The sequence below is a fragment of the Taurulus bubalis genome, assembly GCF_910589615.1.
Source record: "Taurulus bubalis genome assembly, chromosome: 17".
In the NCBI taxonomy this organism is placed as follows: Eukaryota; Metazoa; Chordata; class Actinopteri; order Perciformes; family Cottidae; genus Taurulus; species Taurulus bubalis.
Genome location: NC_136605.1, coordinates 21015659 through 21035658, shown reverse-complemented (window position 1 = coordinate 21035658; position 20000 = coordinate 21015659). Strand labels below are relative to the sequence as shown.

Genomic DNA, 20000 nt, shown 5'->3' with positions numbered 1-20000 from the left:
GGAAGTGACCTGCAGTGTGAAGCGGTCGTCGTGGCTCCAGGTGACTGACAGCTTCAGTAGTTCCGGCTCATTGGACGACATGTCTGAAGAGGGGCGTGGCCTGAGCTCCAGACACAGCTCTGATTGGTTGAAGGACAGCAGGTTGATCTGCATGACGTCCTGTAAGGAAGAGATGTATACCTGCAGCCTGACAGGTGACAGGAAGTCAGTTATATATATATATATATATATATATATAAAAATATATATATATATAAAAATATATATAAAAATATATATATATATATAAAATATATATATATATATAAAATATAAATATATATATATAAAATATAAATATATATTAATATATATATATATATATATATATTAATAATATAGACCAATCAGAATGACCCAACGACGACCATGTGACCGATGACACTCACTCATCTCTGATTCGCTGACAGCTGATCAGTTGAGAGAGCGCAACCTCTGACTCCGCCCTCAGCTGTTTCAGCTGATGGTCGCATAATTGCAATGCATTCTGGGCCTTCTGCAGATATTCCTCCTGCTTCTGAAGGCGATGGAGAGGAGAGGAAACAAGGAGAGGAGAGGAATAAAGGAGATGAATCAACTTTTGAATCAACTATTTTGTTGCATTACAATAAAACATATCAAGTCAACACGAGTTGTGTGGTGTTTAATAAACTATTGTCTGCATATTCCTATGATCAGATTATAATCTGCATATAACCATAACAACATAAAGGGATATGAGACACTGTTAGTGTGATAACGTATTTAATTCAGCATGTTTGAAACTGAAGAGACAGTTTAGTTGCTTTGTACTCTGTGAAAAATACCTTTGTTTCACTTGCATATTCCTTCTTTCATTTATATTCCAACCTCGTTAATAAAGTAATACTATGAGGTTATTTAAATCGTCTGCATGAAGCAACACTGTAAGAACACACAAAGTATTTAAGATGATCTTTATTGTGGTCCGAGATGGACTACAACATTGTAGGTTCACCGCTGCAGACTGACGTCACTAACATCGCCTGCCGTCGTTAGTGAAAGTAGAGTCGGATTCTCTCAACTCCACGGTTGTCTTTTCCTAACTCCTCATGAAGTCTCCTTTCCGTCTTTCCTCGACCCCGTGACGTTTTCCACAGAGGTTAAGGAGACGTGGTTAGGGTTAGACGTTAGGAGGTACTTTTTTGACTATTCGACCAGCCTATGTGTGTGTGTGTGTGTGTGTGTGTGTGTGTGAGACCTTGCTCTCCAGCTGTTGGATCAGCTGTGTGAGTGTGTGTCTTCTGTTGTGTATTTGTTGGACTTTGTCCTCCAGAGATCTGAGCAGAGTCTCCGTCTCCTCCGTCCTACACCTGCTGTCTGCTTTAAGAGACTTCCACCTCCTGCTGGCCCCGCCCACTAGAGAGAGAGAGAGAGAGAGAGAGAGAGAGAGAGAGCGAGAGTCAACAGTTATAAATATGCTTTAAATGATTAGTCGTAGAACTCTCTGTATACTGTATGTACTGTGTGTTCTCTGTGTACTGTGTGATCTCTGTGTACTGTGTGTACTGTGTGTTCTCTGTGTACTGTGTGTACCAGGCTTAGGGGGGCAGGGTTCCATAATCAGTTGCTGGGTAGACTCCAGCAGCGACATCATGGAGTCCAGAACAAACAGCTGACGACCCAGAACCTTCTGGACCCGCCTGCTGTCCTGCAGACACAACATACACACACACATATACATATATACACACACACATATACATATATACACACACACACACATATATACACACACACACACATATATATATACATATACATATATATATATATATATATATATATATATATATATATATATATATATACACACATACATACATACATACATACATACATATATATATATATATATATATATATATATATATATATATATATATATATATATATATACATATATACACACACACACATATATATATATATTATTCTGCATAACAAGTCATTTTACTTTAAGTATATTTTGATTGTAATAGCTTTGTACGACACCTTAACAATACAACAGAGTATTTGTGACATTACTACTTCTACAGAAGTACACCAGCACATGAAGGTACAACAGACCGTCAGGTGGAGAACCATCTTGGCTGCTTCAGACTCTGGCGGTTCTGAGTCTCCGCAGGAACCCAAGAGAACCGGATCACAGCGCTGCAGAACCCTGGAACAGACCAGTACATGTACTCAGCTACTGGTACTAGGAGGCAGGTCATGGTACTGTACTACATCTCAAAGGTATATGTAGTACAATACTACATCTCAGAGGTACATGTTGTACTGTACTACACCTCAGAGATACATGTTGTACTGTACTACATCTCAGAGGTACATGTTGTACTGTATTACACCTCAGAGATACATGTTGTACTGTACTACATCTCAGAGGTACATGTTGTACTGTACTACATCTCAGAGGTAACGTTACATGTTGTAACTCTTTAATATACAAATTAGCAGCCGTTAGCTTCAGCTAACGCTAGCTAACTCTACATCGTTTAAAACATTGAGACATTAAGACGTTAAAACACAACGTGGACGTTCCCCGACATGTCAAACATTGTCTCTGAAGCATATTGAAACGTTTAAAACGAGAACAAAGCGTTAATGTTTATTAAACGTTAGAGACTTACGCTCTAGCTTCAGCCATTTCTGTTTTCAAATACCCGCGGCACCACGAGCGCTCTGATTGGTCCGTTGACGGTGACGTAGTAGCACGTTGAACCAATCAGGAATTCCTTTTCAAACCACAAACTCGTCAATCACAGTGACGTCACGTGAATACAAATCAAGCATCAGGACTCAACTGTGATAAAGACCTTCATGCATTATTAAATACACATTTGACTACTTTACAGATTCTACATTCAAAAACATTAATTTACAAAAAAAAAATTATAATGATTTGTATTTATGATTGAAATATAACAATGTGTTGATGAAAAGCCATCAAAATAATGAATGTATACAATATATATACATATATATATATATATATGTATATATATTTATATATACATATATATATATATATAGTTTTGTGTATATTTATATATACATACGTTTATATTTTACTCTATTGTTATTTTATTGTATTTGTATATATCTTTCATCCCTGTTGTTTCCTTATGTTATTGTACGGTGCTACTATGACAAGAAATTTCCCCTTGGGGATTAAGAAAGTATCTATCTATCTATCTTGTTATATATATATATATATATATATATATATATATATATATATATATATATATATATAGAGAGAGAGAGAGAGAGAGAGAGAGAGAGAGAGAGAGAGAGAGAAACGTTATACAAATATGATATATAACTCTCTTTACAGCAACCTGAACCCCTTCCCCCTTTCCATCTCTCCACCTGCCCTCATGGGTCAGTGCTTGGTCCTCTGCTGTTCCTCCTGCTCCCTCTGTTACGCCAATGGTGTCCAGCTCTACATCTCCACAAAGGCCATCACCACTGCTACTCATTCCACTCTGACCGACTGCCTCACTGACATCAAATCATGAATGCAAACGAATTCTCTGAAACTCAACTGTGATAAATCTGACATGATCATCATCGGTCCTAAATCCCTCACTAAAACCAGTCATAACTTCTCCCTCACCATCGACAACTCCACTCTGTCTCCTCTCCACACATCCGCAACCTCAGAGTCATGTTGCCTTCTTTCCCTTTAAAAACATCACAATATGTTATATATATATATATATATATATATATATATATATATATATATATATATATATATACATATATATATATATATATATATATATATATATATACATATATATATATACATATGTATATATATATATATATATATATATATATATGTATATATATATATATATATATATATACATATATATATATGTATATATATACATATATATATATATAGAGAGAGAGAGAGAGAGAGAGAGAGAGGTCATAAAACATGTATACGATATATAATATGTTATATATATGTATATATATATGTATATAAAGAGTTATAAAACATGGATATGATATATAATATGTTATATATATATAAAGAGAGAGGTTATAAAAAATGTATATGATATATAATCTGTTATATATATAACCTGTTATATAGAGGTTATAAAACATGTATATGATATATCATCTGTATAATATTATATACATGTTGTATAGAGGTCATGAAACATGTATATGATATATAATCCGTATATTATTATGTTTGATATAACCCATAATGAGCATGCAGCGCGTGCTGCCGCTGCAGCGCATGAGCTCGGGTCACGTGCTCCTCTGTGTTGACTGGAGAGAAATCAAAAGAATCTCAGTCGAGCTCTGCAGCAGAGCGGCTAACGGCTAACGGCAGAGCTCGCTGTCCCCGAGGACAAACCCAGCCGGAAGTGAAGAGAGACGGAGACATGAAGACAGCGAGCAGACAGGTGGACGTGTGAGTCCAGCAGCGGGAGGCCGGTAACGTTCACAGGTGAGTGAGAGAGCCGCTGTGTCCCGGATGATGCTCAGACCTCCTGCTAGCACATGGCTAGCTGCGGAGCTAACGCAGCATCCAGTCACTCAGTGACGGGTTCCACTTCCGGTGAAGCGAACGGCCGGTTTAGTTTGTTTAAGTAAACATCCGGGTAAGCTTAGCATCCTGCAGAGATTCAGCTAATTATGCTAACTAGGAGCTAATGGTGCTAACTAGACTAGTAGCTGATGGTGCTAACTAGTAGCTGATTGTGTTAACTAGTAGCTGATTGTGTTAACTAGTAGCTGCTGATTGTGTTAACTAGTAGCTGATGATGCTAACTAGGAGCTGATGATGTTAACTAGGAGCTGATGATGCTAACTAGGAGCTGATGATGCTAACTAGGAGCTGAGGTGGTCTGACGTGGTTTCACAGCGCTACAGAACCCTGGAATAGACCAGTACATGCACTCACCTACTGGTCCCCAGATATTCAAGACATAAGTGATATACTTGATGATCTCATAACCTCTTTGGCCATGACAACATGTCCAACAGGTGAAGCTGTCAAACTGCAGCCGCTTGTTCACATCTCACCTGGTCTTTGAACACAGGTATTGTGCCAGAAAATGTAAACATTGCCAAAGTTATGTCTTTGTTTAAAGCAGAAAACCCATGTTTTTCAAAAATGCTAGAAAAGATTGTACACAAAAGGATTATGTTTCATATAGAGCAGTGTTCACCAACCTTGTTAAGCCCAAGATGACTGACCTCTGCCTCGGTGACGGGCAAGATCTACCTATTGAGGCGTTGAGAGAAAGAGACTGTCCAGACTATTATTACAACTTGTAAGTATGTGGCCAGTGCAACATAAAAAGGACATTATTTGTTAACCACACACAATATGAACAAGAAAAAACACATTTGCAATGAGCAGGCTGGATGAACTACCAATATTAAGTGTTGTATTTATCAACTGTTTGAATTTAAGCAGAATTTTAGCAAAATTTGAACGATCTATTTGAGAAATACAAAATCAGTTATTATATCTGAATCGGTAAAGTTAAGATATTTTTCATTTTATTTGGATGGGGTCAGAAATGTCCTGATCACATAAATATCAGTCAGATATAATTCAATTAATTATCTTTCCATTAAGCCTCAAATCAAATAATAAATACACTTCACACACAATTTAGTTGTATTTTCTCTTTAACTCACTAGTTGAAGGTCACATGTTTTACTTAATGTGAATATAATTAATGTAATTCTTGGACCATTATTATTCCTAATTTATATTAATGATTTGTCCAACGTGTCAAAAAGCCTTTTCCTGATAATGTTTGCAGACGACACAACCTTAGTTCTCTCTCATTCACATTGTAATTATCTGATTACGGAAGCTAATGCTGGTTTAACTGCCGATGCTACGTGGTTCAATTTAAATAAGATGCCTTTGAATATCAAAAAATATAATTTTATTATTTTCAGTGGCAAAAAATCTTACTCGAAGGATTTAACTCAACTTTAAATTGATTCTCTTGAGGTGCCTCAAGTGTCATCTACAACATTTCTAGTAATTATTATTGATAAAAGTTTAAGTTGGAGTAAACATATTGACTGTTAAGGAGAGTTAGACATCCTGTCTCCTTATTCTTTATTACAGTTTAATTGATCCTTATCTTTCATATTATAAGATAGTACTTTTCCTACTTCTCTGCAAAAAATGTTGGTCCTCCAGAAACGTTTACATTTATTTTTTATTTTAAAAAAGGTAAACAAAGAAGCATGTTTACACAACAACATCGATGGAACATAAAACAGTCAGAGGAATGTAAGCAGAGATTATTTATTTTTATATATATATATATATATATATATATATATATATATATATATATATATATATATATATGTATATGTGTGCTACACAGATTTATTCATCAAACATTTTGTTTAGTTATTGAAGATGTTTTGGTAAAAACAGTAAATATATTATTAAATGACGTCTCACCTTGTGAGGAAAGAGTCTGAAGACGTTAAATCAGGGATAAAAAGTATAAAGTAAATACCCACAATACAATATGTTGTTTTTGTAGTCATGGTAGCGTGATATGTTTCATATTTAACATGAAGCCCTGAAGCCTCTCGCACTCAACCAGGTACCAGCTATCAGTGAGTCCTGAGGGGTCAGGGTTTAAGGCCTTAGGGGGGCACTGGGACTGGACCCATGTGTTTGGACGTCGGTGATGAAGACGTCTCACTGAGCGATGAAGAGGAGCAGCCATGACGTCACTGTCTTCATCCTGATTGGTTGCTGCAGAATAAACGAGCTGTCGTGTGTTTCAGGGTGATCAGGTGTGTTGCAACAGCAGCAGGATGCCCATCCCTCCTCCTCCTCCTCCTCCCCCACCCACCTTCAGCCAGGTAACCACACACACACACACACACACACACACACACACACACAGTTATGATGTAACTGTACTCATGGTGTAAACCCCCCAGGCCAACACCACCCCTCCCAAGCTGAGCAGAGAGGAGGCTAAAGGTCGCGGCGCTCTGCTGACCGACATCTGTCAAGGCGCCAGGCTGAAGAAGGTGGCGGTGGTGAACGACCGCAGCGCTCCGCTGCTCGACAGTAAGAGCCAAACACCAACGAGCCAAACACCTCCCACTGATCACCCATACATTCGCTTATACCAATACCTACACCAGCAACAGAGCCAGCCTCAGCAGCAGGGGGCGCCGTCTGAGGAGCAGCAGAGGACGGCACTAGAGAGTAAGACAACAAGCCTTCTGTGACGTTAGAGGACGACTGCAGGAGGCCGCAGGGTGTCAGCCAGCCGCCATGTTTCCTGTCCAGACGCTTAGTAGATCACATCCTCAATAACACACTCAGTAGATCACATCCTAAATAAAACTCAGATCACATCCTCAATAACACACTCAGTAGATCACATCCTAAATAAAACTCAGATCACATCCTCAATAACACACTCAGTAGATCTCATCCTCAATAACACACTTGGTCGATCACATCCTAAATAACACACGCAGTAGATCACATCCTAAATAACACACTCAGTAGATCACATCCTCCATAACATTCAGTAGATCACATCCTCCATAACACACTTAGTAGATCACATCCTCGGAAACAAACTCAGTAGATCACATCCTCAATAGCACACTCAGTAGATCACATCCTCAATAACACTCAGTAGATCACATCCTCAATAGCACATTCAGTAGATCACATCCTCAACAACACATTCAGTAGATCACATCTTAAATAACACACAGTAGATCACATCCTCAATAACACATTCGTAGATCACACCCTCAATAACACACTCAGTAGATCACATCCTCGATAACACATTAAGTAGATCACATCATCAATAACAAACTCAGTAGATCACGTCCTCCATAGCATTCAGTAGATCACATCCTCGATAACACTTAGTAGATCACATCCTCGGAAACAAACTCAGTAGATCACATCCTCAATAACACCCACCAGATCACATCGTCAATGACACATAGTAGATCACATCCTTGAAAACAGACTCAGTAGATCACATAATCAATAACACTCAGTAGATCACATCCTCAATTCCTCAATGACACATAGTAGATCACATACTCAGTAGATCACATACTCAATAACACACTCACTAGATCACATACTCAATAACACACTCAGTAGATCACAGGTCATATAACCCAGCGTTCAGGACATTGTTACCATGGTGACAGGACCGATATTATGGTCTGTCACAGAAGGGACAAGGATAAAAGAGACGATAACTCATGAACATGACGCCTTCGGAGGATACTCACAGTTTAAAGCTGTCTGTCCTTCAACAGGAGCTGGTCCCAGATCAGTCCTTCTCTGTGTATACAGCCATGAAGAGCGCAGCAGTGTGGCCCTGCGCTGACCTCACACCAGCAAACACATCGTGTCACCGTTATCACCGTTATCACCGTTATCACCTCACTTCTTTATGTGACACCGATCAGGACAGAGCTCCACGTTGTTCATGTTTACTTGTTAGTTCTCTTCTGTCCTCCACGTCGTGGCGTCTCTTCTGTCTTTCTGAATCGGACCGATTGTTGTTTGAATCGTGATTTAAGATTGAGTAATACTATTTAAGACGTAATAATACTATTTAAGACTGAACACTACTATTTGAGCGGACTGGCACAGGCTCAATGGAGCGGCTGGTTGGATCAGATCCTGCAGCGTCCTGCAGACCACCTGTTGATGCCCGTTGTCCCTTTGATGTCTCTTTAAGAACACGATCATCAGCTGACTGACTGTGCAGCTCAGTGGTTTCATCTGGACAATAAGTGGAAGATCAAACCACCGTTTTAGAGAGAGTTACATGCTGGACCAGCAGGGAAGCCTTCCCATCTGTATTATTTTTATATATTGTCTCAATATGTATAATACAAGTATCTATATTTATATTACCTTTATTAATATTATAATACAGTATCTATATTTATATTACATGTATTCATATTATAATGAAGTCTAATTTTATATTTATCAATATTATACTAAGTAATTATTAATATCATATTTATCATTATTATAGTAAAAGTCTCAGACGGGACCACAGTACAGGGTGGATGGATACACAAACAAGACACACTGACAAGAAGTAGTTCCAGCACGTAGCTCCCTGTGAAACGAGGAAATGTCGGTCAGAAGAACCCTGAAATGTTCCTCCACAGCAGAGCCCAGCATGCAGCAGGGTGTTAGCATGTTAGCTCGTTGGCTCGTTCATTAGCACTCGCAGCAGCTGCTACACCCAGCTGTGAGCTAGCTGCTACATCCAGCTGTGAGTTAGCTGCTACACCCCGGTGTAAGCTAGCTGCTACACCCAGGTGTGAGCTAGCTGCTACACCCAGCTATGAGCTAGCTGCTACCGATGGCTGTGAGCTAGCTGCTAAACCTACCTGTGAGCTAGCTGCTACACCTATGCTACACCCAGCTGTGAGCTAGCTGCTACACCCAGCTGTGAGCTAGCTGCTATACCCAGCTGTGAGCTAGCTGCTACACCTAGCTTTGAGCTAGCTGCTACACCTATGCTACACCCAGGTGTGAGCTAGCTGCTACACCTAGCTGTGAGCTAGCTGCTACACCCGGGTGGGAGCTAGCTGCTACACCTAGCTGTGAGCTAGCTGCTACACCCAGCTGTGAGCTAGCTGCTATACCCAGCTGTGAGCTAGCTGCTACACCTAGCTTTGAGCTAGCTGCTACACCTATGCTACACCCAGGTGTGAGCTTGTTGCTATACCCAGCTGTGAGCTAGCTGCTACACCTAGCTGTGAGCTAGCTGCTACACCCGGGTGGGAGCTTGCTGCTATACCCAGCTGTGAGCTAGCTGTGTAAGGTGGGTGGAGCTATGGTGGCATTAACTTGATGTCATTAGCTCTCGTATCGCTGGGCCGTTTTTATTTACACTTTACTGTTTATTATTTTTAGTATTCTGACAATTTAATTTTTTTAGTATTTATTTTCCTTATATTTGTGTAATTCTATTATTTGGAATTTGTTTGTCATTTAATATTTTTTATTTGATTTGAAAGTAATTTTGACATTATTTCTATTAGTTTGCGTTTCTATTTTATTACAATTTTTTTTAAATAATTCTTTGTGATTATTTAAATATGTTAAGTTGTCCTGCTCCAACAGGGAGAACCAGCTGAGGAGCTCACCTTCAACCTGAATCTATTTACTAAAACGAATACACGCTGCACTTCCTGTTTGATAAAGATCTCAGGCTGTGATGTCATCGATCATAATCATAATGTTTATAATGATTTGGACTGTTTGTTTGTCTCATGTCGCGCTGTCGGTGATGTCATCGGAGCTGCGAGGGAGCGTAAACACTTCATTCTATTTTACTGTCTCTCCTCACCTCCTTTCCTCTCTCCTCACCTCCTTTCCTCTCCTCACCTCCTCTCTCCTCACCTCCTCTCTCTCCTCCCCTCACCTCCACTCTCCTCACCTCTCCTCCTCCTCTCTCCTCACCTACTTTCCTCTCCTCCTCACCTCCTCTCTCCTCCTCCTCCTCCTCCTCCTCCTCCTCTTCACCTCTCCTTCTCTCTCCTCTCCTCACCTACTTTCCTCTTCTCTCCTCCTCTCTCCTCACCTCCTTTCCTCTCCTCTCTCTCCTCCTCCTCACCTTCTCTCTCCTCCTCCTCCTCACCTTCTCTCCTCCTCCTCTCTCCTCACCTACTTTCCTCTCCTCCTCACCTCCTCTCTCCTCATCTCTCCTTCTCCTCCTCTCCTCACCTACTTTCCTCTCATTCTCACCTCCTCTCTCCTCCTCCTCTCTCCTCACCTCCTCTCTCCTCCTCTCTCCTCACATCCTCTCTCCTCCTCCTCACCTCTTCTCTCCTCTCCTCCTCCTCTCTCCTCACGTCCTCTCTCCTCACCTCCTCTCTCCTATCCTCCTCCTCCTCTCTCCTCTTCCTCTCTCCTCACCTCCTCACCTCCTCTCTCCTATCCTCCACCTCCTCCTCCTCCTCCTCCTCTCCTCAGTGTTTGGCGTCGTCACCAGAGCTCCCCTGCATCCCTCCTCCCCTTCACACACTTACTCGTGCGTCAGTGACGTCATCGTAGTGACATCATAGTGACATCGTAGCGTGTAGTGACCTCGTTGCCCTCTGGAGGCCCTCGTTCACCTGTCCAATGGTTGTGGTTCTCAGAGCCCAAAGGAGGCGGAGCAGCAACAGCGGGAGCCAATGGCAGTGCAGCAGGAAGCCCGTCGGGTTCTGTTCCACCAATAGGAGCGCTGTTCCCGGGGAGTGTCCCCAAACTAAGACTGGTCGGAGGTGAACACTTTCGTACTATTTAGTTGTATAGATTTGTTCTACTTTTTCTAAAATCATTACATTTATGCAAACTATTTACATTTATTTTATTAATACTTTTATAGATTCATTATTTTTGCTGTATTACATTTGTATCTATACTGTATGCATACTTATTTCTGTATTTTGATTATTACCTTTTTATATTTGTCTTAACTCTTAGTGTATTTACTAATATCATCTTTATGATTTTTGTAATTTATATTTTAGTGTTTCATTGTATTAAACTTATTTAGTAAAATACATTTTTGCTAAGTACATTTCAAGAGTGAGGAGTTCTTTTGTGTTCTATTGTGTTTTTACATGTTTGTTACATGTTATGTTTGTTACATGTCATTACATGTTCTTAATGTTCTATTGTGTCTTTACATGTTTGTTACATGTTATGTTTGTTACATGTCATTACATGTTCTTAATGTTCTATTGTGTCTTTACATGTTTGTTACATGTTATGTTTGTTACATGTCATTACATGTTCTTAATGTTCTATTGTGTCTTTACATGTTTGTTACATGTTATGTTTGTTACATGTCATTACATGTTCTTAATGTTCTATTGTGTCTTTACATGTTTGTTACATGTCGTTACATGTTCTTAATGTTCTTATGTGTCTTTACATGTTTGTTACATGTCGTTACATGTTCTTAATGTTCTTATGTGTCTTTACATGTCGTGACATGTTTGTTACACGTTATGTTTCTTATTTGTTGTTACATGTTTGTTACATGTTCTTAATGTTCTTGTGTGTCTTTACATGTCGTTGCATGTTTGTTACACGTTATGTTTGTTATATGTTGTCACATGTTTGTTACATGTTATGTTTCTTTACATGTTTGTTACATGTTCTTAATGTTCTTGTGTGTCTTTACATGTCGTGACATGTTTGTTACACGTTATGTTTGTTATATGTTGTCACATGTTTGTTACATGTTCTTAATGTTCTTGTGTGTCTTTACATGTCGTTGCATGTTTGTTGCACGTTATGTTTGTTCCATCTTAATGTTGTGATCTCCGTGTTCTTCGACAGACGGTTCTTCAGGACGTTCTCCTTCCACTCGAGCTGCAGCGCCCCGGCCCCCCAGCCATCGCCACGACGACACAGAGAGCCCCTCCCCTCAGACGCTGTCCTCCCCCCCCACCCCCTCCTCTGCAGCTCCCTCCCCCCCCACCAGCATGAAGCACTCCTCCTCCGCCCCCCCACCTCCGCCTCTCTGTCGCCGCGGTAACGCCCCCTCGCCTCCTTCCTCCTCCTCTTGTTACGTCCGAGATAAGCTCCTCCCCCCTAACAACACCCCGCCCCTCCCTTCCAAACCTCCCCCGTCTCCTGGCAACAGCAGACGTCCTCCCACCTCAGGGGGTAACCCCGCCTCTTCCCTGGCCCCGCCCCCTCCACCGTATCGCATCACTAACAGTCCGGCAGGCGGCGAGGCGACGCCCGACCTGCCGCAGCGCCACAACTCCCTCGGCAACAAAAGGGCCGCCCCCTCCCCTGGAGGCCACACCCCCACCAGAGGCCCCGCCCCTCCTCCCCCGGCCTCCCCCACCCCCTCCCAACACGGCGCCAACAGGCCGCCGCCCCCCGTCAGAGAGACGCCAGGTAGAGGAGCAGGTGAGGTGAAAAGTAGCTTTTCCTTTATTCTCAGTTTATAATTTTAATCCTTTTCTAAACACTCAAAGACAAACGGAACAAAAACATAGAAAAAATGAAAATGAGGAGGGGACCGAGCACGGAACCTTGGGGACACCGTGGCTGACTGGGGAAGTGGAGGATTGATCACTGATCACCTGCATTGATCACTGATCACCTGTATTGATCTCTCTCCTCAGCTCCTCCTGTTCCGGTCCAGCCGTCGTCGTTGAGGCCAGGTGGCAGAGAAGCCCCGCCCCCTCCTTACCGGCCTCACGGTAGCCCCTCCCCCTCCTCTGACGCCCCCGTTAGAGGGAAGCCCCCTCCCCCGCCCCGCACTCCCGCCGCCCCTCCCCCACCTCCCCCTCCCATCCGCAACGGTCACTCCTCCTCCGGCCTTCGGTCGTTTGTCGGTGAGTTGTTGATCACAGAGGATTGATTTCCTGATTATTGATTGTTTTCGCTGTAAAATGTCTCCAAAGACGTTTGAGGGAATATGAGAGGAATCAGTGGGTTTATTTTGTAATAGTTGGCTGAGTTCCTTGTGTCCCTGGAAGCTTTTATTATGAAACATCTGCAGGAAGTGCAGCGAGTGATCTTCAGAGAGATCAATAAACATCGATGGAGACGGTTTCAGATCCATTGATTGGTTGATTGATTACTTTATTATGATTATGTTGTGGATTTATAATTTATAATTCAGCTTCTCCATCAGACGTTTGGGCTCCTCCTCTTCCTCTCCTCCTCTTCCTCTCCTCCTCTTCCTCTCCTCCTCCCCCTCAGAGTTTTCTTTTAGAAGAAGAGTGAGTGATGACTTTGTTTCCTTTGCAGATGATTTTGAGTCGAGGTATTCGTTCCATCCTCTGGACGACTTCCCTCCTCCAGACGAGTACCGACACGTCGCCCAGATCTACCCCAGCAAGGCCAGCCGAGGTACAAGTACTGTGTCTGTGTACTTATACACCATTCATCCATGTTTCCAAGAGAATGCAGCTTTAACACATGAAGCATATACTTCTATACAACCAGAGGAGTCACCCCCTGGTGGTCAGGAGAGAGAATGCAGCTTTAACACATGAAGTATATACTTCTATACAACCGGAGGAGTCGCCCCCTTGTGGTCAGGAGAGAGAGTGCAGCTTTAACACATGAAGCATAGACTTCTATACAACCAGAGGAGTCGCCACCTGGTGGTCAGGAGAGAGAATGCAGCTTTAACACATGAAGCATAGACTTCTATACAACCAGAGGAGTCGCCCCCTGGTGGTCAGGAGAGAGAATACAGCTTTAACACATGAAGCATAGACTTCTATACAACCACAGGAGTCGCCCCCTGGTGGTCAGGAGAGAGAATGCAGCTTTAACACATGAAGCATAGACTTCTATACAACCACAGGAGTCGCCCCCTGGTGGTCAGGAGAGAGAATGCAGCTTTAACACATGAAGCATAGACTTCTATACAACCACAGGAGTCGCCCCCTGGTGGTCAGGAAAGAGAATGCAGCTTTAACACGTGCTTGTTTGTTTGTTTGTTTGTGTCAGTGATGAGAGGAGCTCCTCCACTGCCTCCTGTTGGGAGGTGAACCATGAGACGGCATCACCGCTGGAACACACACACATATGAATACACACACATATGAACACACACATATAAACACAAACACACACACACACATATGAACACACACATATAAACACACACACACATACAAACACACACCGCTCCACCCTGTTTGATGACATCACAGCTGCAGCATCCAGCTTCGCCTTCATCGCCGCCTCATCTTCGCCTTCATCTGATTGGCCGAGGAAAAGTCATGTGTCTTCAGATTGATGAAGAGGAGCGGCTCGCCCTGCAAACTGTGACCTCACCGTATTTCATCATCCTCTTCCTCCTCCTCCTCCTCTCTCGACAGCATGAACTACTTGAGTTTTTAATTTTTTTGCACTAGCACTTTTTGTTTGCAGCTCCTCATGAGGAAGTAAGGAGGGAGGAGGGAGGAGGGGATGGACTGATGAAGAGGAGCAGTGTGTTGCAGAGGGGACAGACTGAAGATGAAGGGGGCAGACGGGTCTGAGCTGGAGACAAAAACTGAAACTACTTTGTGATTTAACCGTTTAAAGTCATAATATTACAAATAATAAAGTTTCCCTTCATGTTTTTCATTTGACATGAAACAGTCTTTACTCTCTTCTTAATAAATCTGAAGCAGAAATGGTCAGAAATATAAATATAAAATACAAACAACGTTTACAACTGAAATATAAAACATAAACAACGTTTACAACAGAAATATAAAACATGAACAAAGTTAACAACAGAAATATAAAACATGAACAAAGTTAGCAACAGAAATATAAAACATGAACAAAGTTAGCAACAGAAAAGAACAATGAATATTGTGAACTTTTCACACATTCTAATATTTTGTCCATTAAACTGTGAATTCATGATGTAATGTTATATTCAGCCTCATATTCAGAAATCAGTATTAAAAGTACTTTTATTATTATTTTGTTTCGGTTATTTTAGTATATTTCAGTATATAAAACATCTATATATTGTTTTTGTATTTGTTATGTTTTGTATTAATAGTTTAACAGAAGAAGAAACTAGAGTTTGAGGTTGAAAACACAGTTTTCCACAACCCGGAAACGTGTAATAGCTGTCAGTGAACACGGGGGGGCGGGCTTTTATTTCTCCTCATTCGGCGGTCACGTTTCCGGAAACACGAAGAAGAACGCGGGTCTGCACATGTGCAAACATCCGCAGCGGCTTAAATCTGAAGTTTTGCGTTCGGAGTTTGGTCCGTTAAGGTTTTTTAAACATGGAGGACGTGATTAAGCTGCCGGCGTCGGAGGAGCGGGGACCCGCCAAGAAGAGGACCCGACCCGCGAGGTTTGACCCCGCGGAGGAGGAGCAGCAGCGGCGGACACACGTGAAGAGGCTGGCGGCTCTGGGCGAGCAGGACGGCTCGGTGAAGCTGCTGGAGGAGCTGGTGTTCGGGGCGGAGGACGAGCTGCTGGGCCGCCTCGTGGAGGTAACCAGACCCCGGCCACAGAACACGCGAGCTACGGGCCCCTCGTTGCTGGGTTACGGCTAGGAAGTAGGAGAGCAACTTGTGGTGACGAGGAAGAGTCCGGCTCACTAGTGATCACTGGTGATCTCTTATTCACTAGTTACCTCCGGCTCACTAGTGATCACTGGTGATCTCTTATTCACTAGTTACCTCCGGCTCACTAGTGATCACTGGTGATCTCTTATTCACTAGTTATCTCCTGCTCAGTAAAACGAAGTTAACGTAACAGTTATTGCTGTTCAATAACCAGTCCTCCAAGTTTATATATATGTGTGTGTGTGTATGTGTGTATATATATATATATATATATATATATATATATATATATATATATATATATATATAATGTTATACACAACCTTTAAGTACAACTACAGACAAGCAAAGGAAGTTAAAATCGTGCACTTTTTTAATGGAGTCTGGGGCCCAGTCCCAAACTCCACCTTAAGGACTCACAGACTTTGAGGGTTTGGTTCTGTCCCACTGTCACATCGTAGAGTGCTTGAGTGCATTTTGAGCTCTTTATGAACCCTTTCCCTAAGTCGGCATTAGATGCCGTCCCTGAGGGTTCAGGGGGACATTGGGACTCTGAGCTTCCTATGACATCACTTCCTGTCCTCTAGCAGGAGGACGAGCAGCCGGCTGGAACCTCGTTGGTGGAGGACGCAGACGATGGATCGGGTGACTCTGAGGACGGAGACGAGGCTCCTCTTCCTCCTGCGAGCAGAGCGGCCGTCTGGGTGGACGAGGATGACGAGCGGGAGGAAGAGTAAAGATCTATTATGACCACGATTCATCCATGAACCTAAAGAAAAGGCATATCGATAATACTGAGTAATTATTCATGTTTCAGGGTGGACATGACACACCGTTACCGTAGAGACCTGGTCAGAGGAGAGGCGGAGTCCACCATGACCAATCAGAAGCTCCAGCAGAGGATGAGGGAGCAGTGAGTACACACACATGAATACACGCACACACACATGTACACTTACACACATGTACACACTTACCTGTGGCTGTGTTCCAGGTTCCAGAAGGCGATGGGCGGAGCTCCGTCGTGGGCCGACAGCAACAAGAAGAAGAAGAAAGGTAGAAACACTGAGGCCGGCTCTCAATATGCGCTGGACTTGTGTCCTCCTGTCCTCCTGGACTTGTGTCCTCCTGGACTTGTGTCCTCCTGTCCTCCTGGACTTGTGTCCTCCTGGACTTGTCTTTGTGTCCTCATCCTTGTGTCCTTGTGGACTCGTGAAACGTCATCAGCCAAATATCGCCAAAAAGACGAAAACAGCAGCTGATCTTATGAAAGAAATTAGATAATTTTGACTTTTCTGTGTCTTTAATATAAAACCTGAATTGTTGGTAAAAATCCAACGTGTCTTTCTGTGTTCCTGCAGATGATGATGAGGAGGAGGATGAGGAGGACGAGGAGCTGATGAGGAGGACGGGGAACTTCGTGGCGTCTTCAGACCGTTTGCCCAGCGGCATCCTGAGAGTCAGTAGCTTCTTAAAGTCATTATAAATGTATTTACCATTCAGTCAGTGAGCAAAGAAAAGCAGCAGGAAGTATTTAAATATAATACATATATAATTATAATAGAACTACAATAATAACTCATCATATTTGGAATGATGACACTTTATGCACTAAAACCTGCAGAACTAAAGACGTTCAATCAGCTGGACTGAGCGTTAGCTAATGCTAACAACGAGCTAGAAACATGCTAACAATGAGCCAACGGCATGCTAAAAACAAGCTATCAGTCAACCATACGATACCTGCTAGCGTGTTAGCATTGTAACTGCACGTAGCTCAACGCCCCACTGGGAACAGATCATCAATCTTCAGTAACTCAGTTAATAATTAAAAATGATTTGCATGTTTACACATTTTATTGATGCTTGTTGATAAATCTGTTTTACAATTAGTTTAATTTCTAATCTAGATTATTTTTAAACTATTTTATTTTGGGCCTGATCATGTGACGTCACGTGACCAGGTGGTCACGTGACCCTGCTGTCCTCTCGTCCTACATGCGTTGACATGTTGTCTCTCCTCAGATGAAGAAGTGTCTTCATGCTAACAGCTCGCGGCCGTCGGAGGACCGACTGACCACCGTCCAGTTCCATCCCTCCGCCCAGGTCGTCATGACAGCCGGCCTCGACCAATCGGTGTCCCTCTTCCAGGTACGGCCAGCCAATCGCCGTTGTTCTCCAAAGTCAGACGGCGGTGGAGTCGGGTGGAAAAGGTCACGTGACTCTGATTTTTGTCCTGCAGGTAGACGGCAAGACGAACCCGAAGATCCAGAGCATCCACCTAGAGCGGTTCCCCATCCACAGAGCCCAGTTCAGCCGGGACGGAGACACGGTGATCGCCACCAGCCTGAAGAACAAGATGTTCTACCTGTACGACATGATGGAGGGCCGGGTCACACCTGTGCACACCGTCAGAGGTGAGGGGGTCAGCGTGAGGGGAGGGGGGGCAGGAGGAGAGCAGCAGGACGGAGATGTTCTGTGAAAGAGCCGTCTTAGCACACTAACGTTGGATAACCATCATAGATTGCTAGTGTTAGCATGCTAATATTGGCTAACCATTATAGATTGCGAGTGTTAGCGTTCAACTGTTGGCTAACCATGATAGATTTCTAGTGTTAGCTAAAGTTGCTAGTGTTGGCGTGCTAATGTTAGTTGACTAATGTTAGCTGACTGATGGATATCTGGTGTTAGCGTGCTAATGTTAGCTGACTGATGGATATCTAGTGTTAGCGTGCTAATGTTAGCTGATTGATGGATAGCTGGTGTTAGCGTGCTAATGTTAGCTGACTGATGGATAGCTGGTGTTAGCGTGCTAACGTTTGCTGACTGATGGATAGCTGGTGTAATGAAGCAACATGTTTCAGGTCTGAATGAAGCCCGAGTGAAGGAGTTCTCAGTTTGTCCTGAAGGAGGCGCTCTGCTGCTCACAGGAACTAACGGATACCTGCACCTCCTCACACTCAAGGTGATGCCTCCTCTTTGTTTGTGTGTGTTTAAACTTGTGTACGTCCGTTAGCATCAGAGAGTGTAACTCAGAGTGTGTCCAGACGAAGGAGGTGGTCAGCAGCATGAAGCTCAACGCGGACGTCGTGGGCGTCGCCTTCTCTCGCGACGGCAGCAAAGTCTTCGCCAACTCGGGTGAGTCCCCGATCAGAAAGGGTGTGACATCACACGTCAACTTCCTGACGGTCATGTGATTTACGTCTGTGTGTGTGTGTGTGTGTGTAGAGGACGGCGAGGTGTACGTGTGGGACATGCGCAGCAGTCGGTGTGTGAACAGGTTCACAGATGAAGGCTGCGTGAAGGGGACGGCCATCGCCGCCTCGCCCAACGGACAGTACCTCGCCTGCGGGTAAGACACGCCCACATTCTCCTGCGCTCTGATTGGCTGGTGTCCCAGTAGAGACCAGTAGGACTCACATTGATTGTCTCTCTCAGCTCTGAGTCAGGCGTGGTCAACATCTACTCCCAGGAGGCGTGTCTAAATTCAGCCAATCCGAAGCCTCTGAAATCAGTGATGAACCTGCTGACCTCGGCGACCTCGATGACGTTTAACCCCTCCTCTGAGATCCTGGCCATCGCCTCCCGGGCCGAGGACGAGGCTATACGCATGGTAAGATGATGAAGATGGTGGTGATGAAGATGGTGGTGATGAAGATGGTGATGATGATGATGATGTTGTTGATGATGATGATGATGATGATGTGTCCCTCAGGTCCACATGTCCAGCCTCACAGTCTTCTCCAACTTCCCCGTCTCCAAGAGGAAGATCATTTATCGAACCAGCTGCATGGCCTTCTCTCCTCACAGCGGCTTCTTCTCATTGGCCAACAACAAAG

At 43.0% G+C, this 20000-nt stretch overlaps 2 protein-coding genes across 2 annotated transcripts in view; both read left to right on the top strand.

The window, feature by feature from the left end:
* Positions 1–4473: 4473 nt before the first annotated feature.
* On the top strand, positions 4474–15510 carry LOC306749979 (uncharacterized protein). The gene is made up of 8 exons (XM_079233346.1): positions 4474–4543; positions 6874–6951; positions 7033–7306; positions 11197–11379; positions 12446–13027; positions 13246–13458; positions 13877–13978; positions 14588–15510. The coding sequence occupies exons 2-8, from the start codon at positions 6904–6906 to the stop codon at positions 14626–14628; spliced, it is 1443 nt and encodes a 480-aa protein (XP_079089472.1). The 5' UTR covers positions 4474–4543; positions 6874–6903; the 3' UTR covers positions 14629–15510.
* A 363-nt stretch (positions 15511–15873) lies between these two features.
* utp18 (UTP18 small subunit processome component) overlaps positions 15874–20000 on the top strand; it is a gene marked incomplete at its 5' end in the record, with an annotated part of 4663 nt that continues 536 nt past the window's right edge. Inside the window, 12 exons of the mRNA XM_079232728.1 lie at positions 15874–16086; positions 16749–16894; positions 16979–17074; positions 17156–17217; positions 17523–17620; positions 18187–18312; positions 18404–18578; positions 19026–19126; positions 19209–19299; positions 19390–19513; positions 19600–19774; positions 19877–20000. The exon at positions 19877–20000 is cut by the window's right edge and continues 19 nt beyond it. Of these exons, the coding sequence (XP_079088854.1) occupies positions 15874–16086; positions 16749–16894; positions 16979–17074; positions 17156–17217; positions 17523–17620; positions 18187–18312; positions 18404–18578; positions 19026–19126; positions 19209–19299; positions 19390–19513; positions 19600–19774; positions 19877–20000 (1531 nt within the window). The remainder of the gene's footprint in view (positions 16087–16748; positions 16895–16978; positions 17075–17155; positions 17218–17522; positions 17621–18186; positions 18313–18403; positions 18579–19025; positions 19127–19208; positions 19300–19389; positions 19514–19599; positions 19775–19876) is intronic.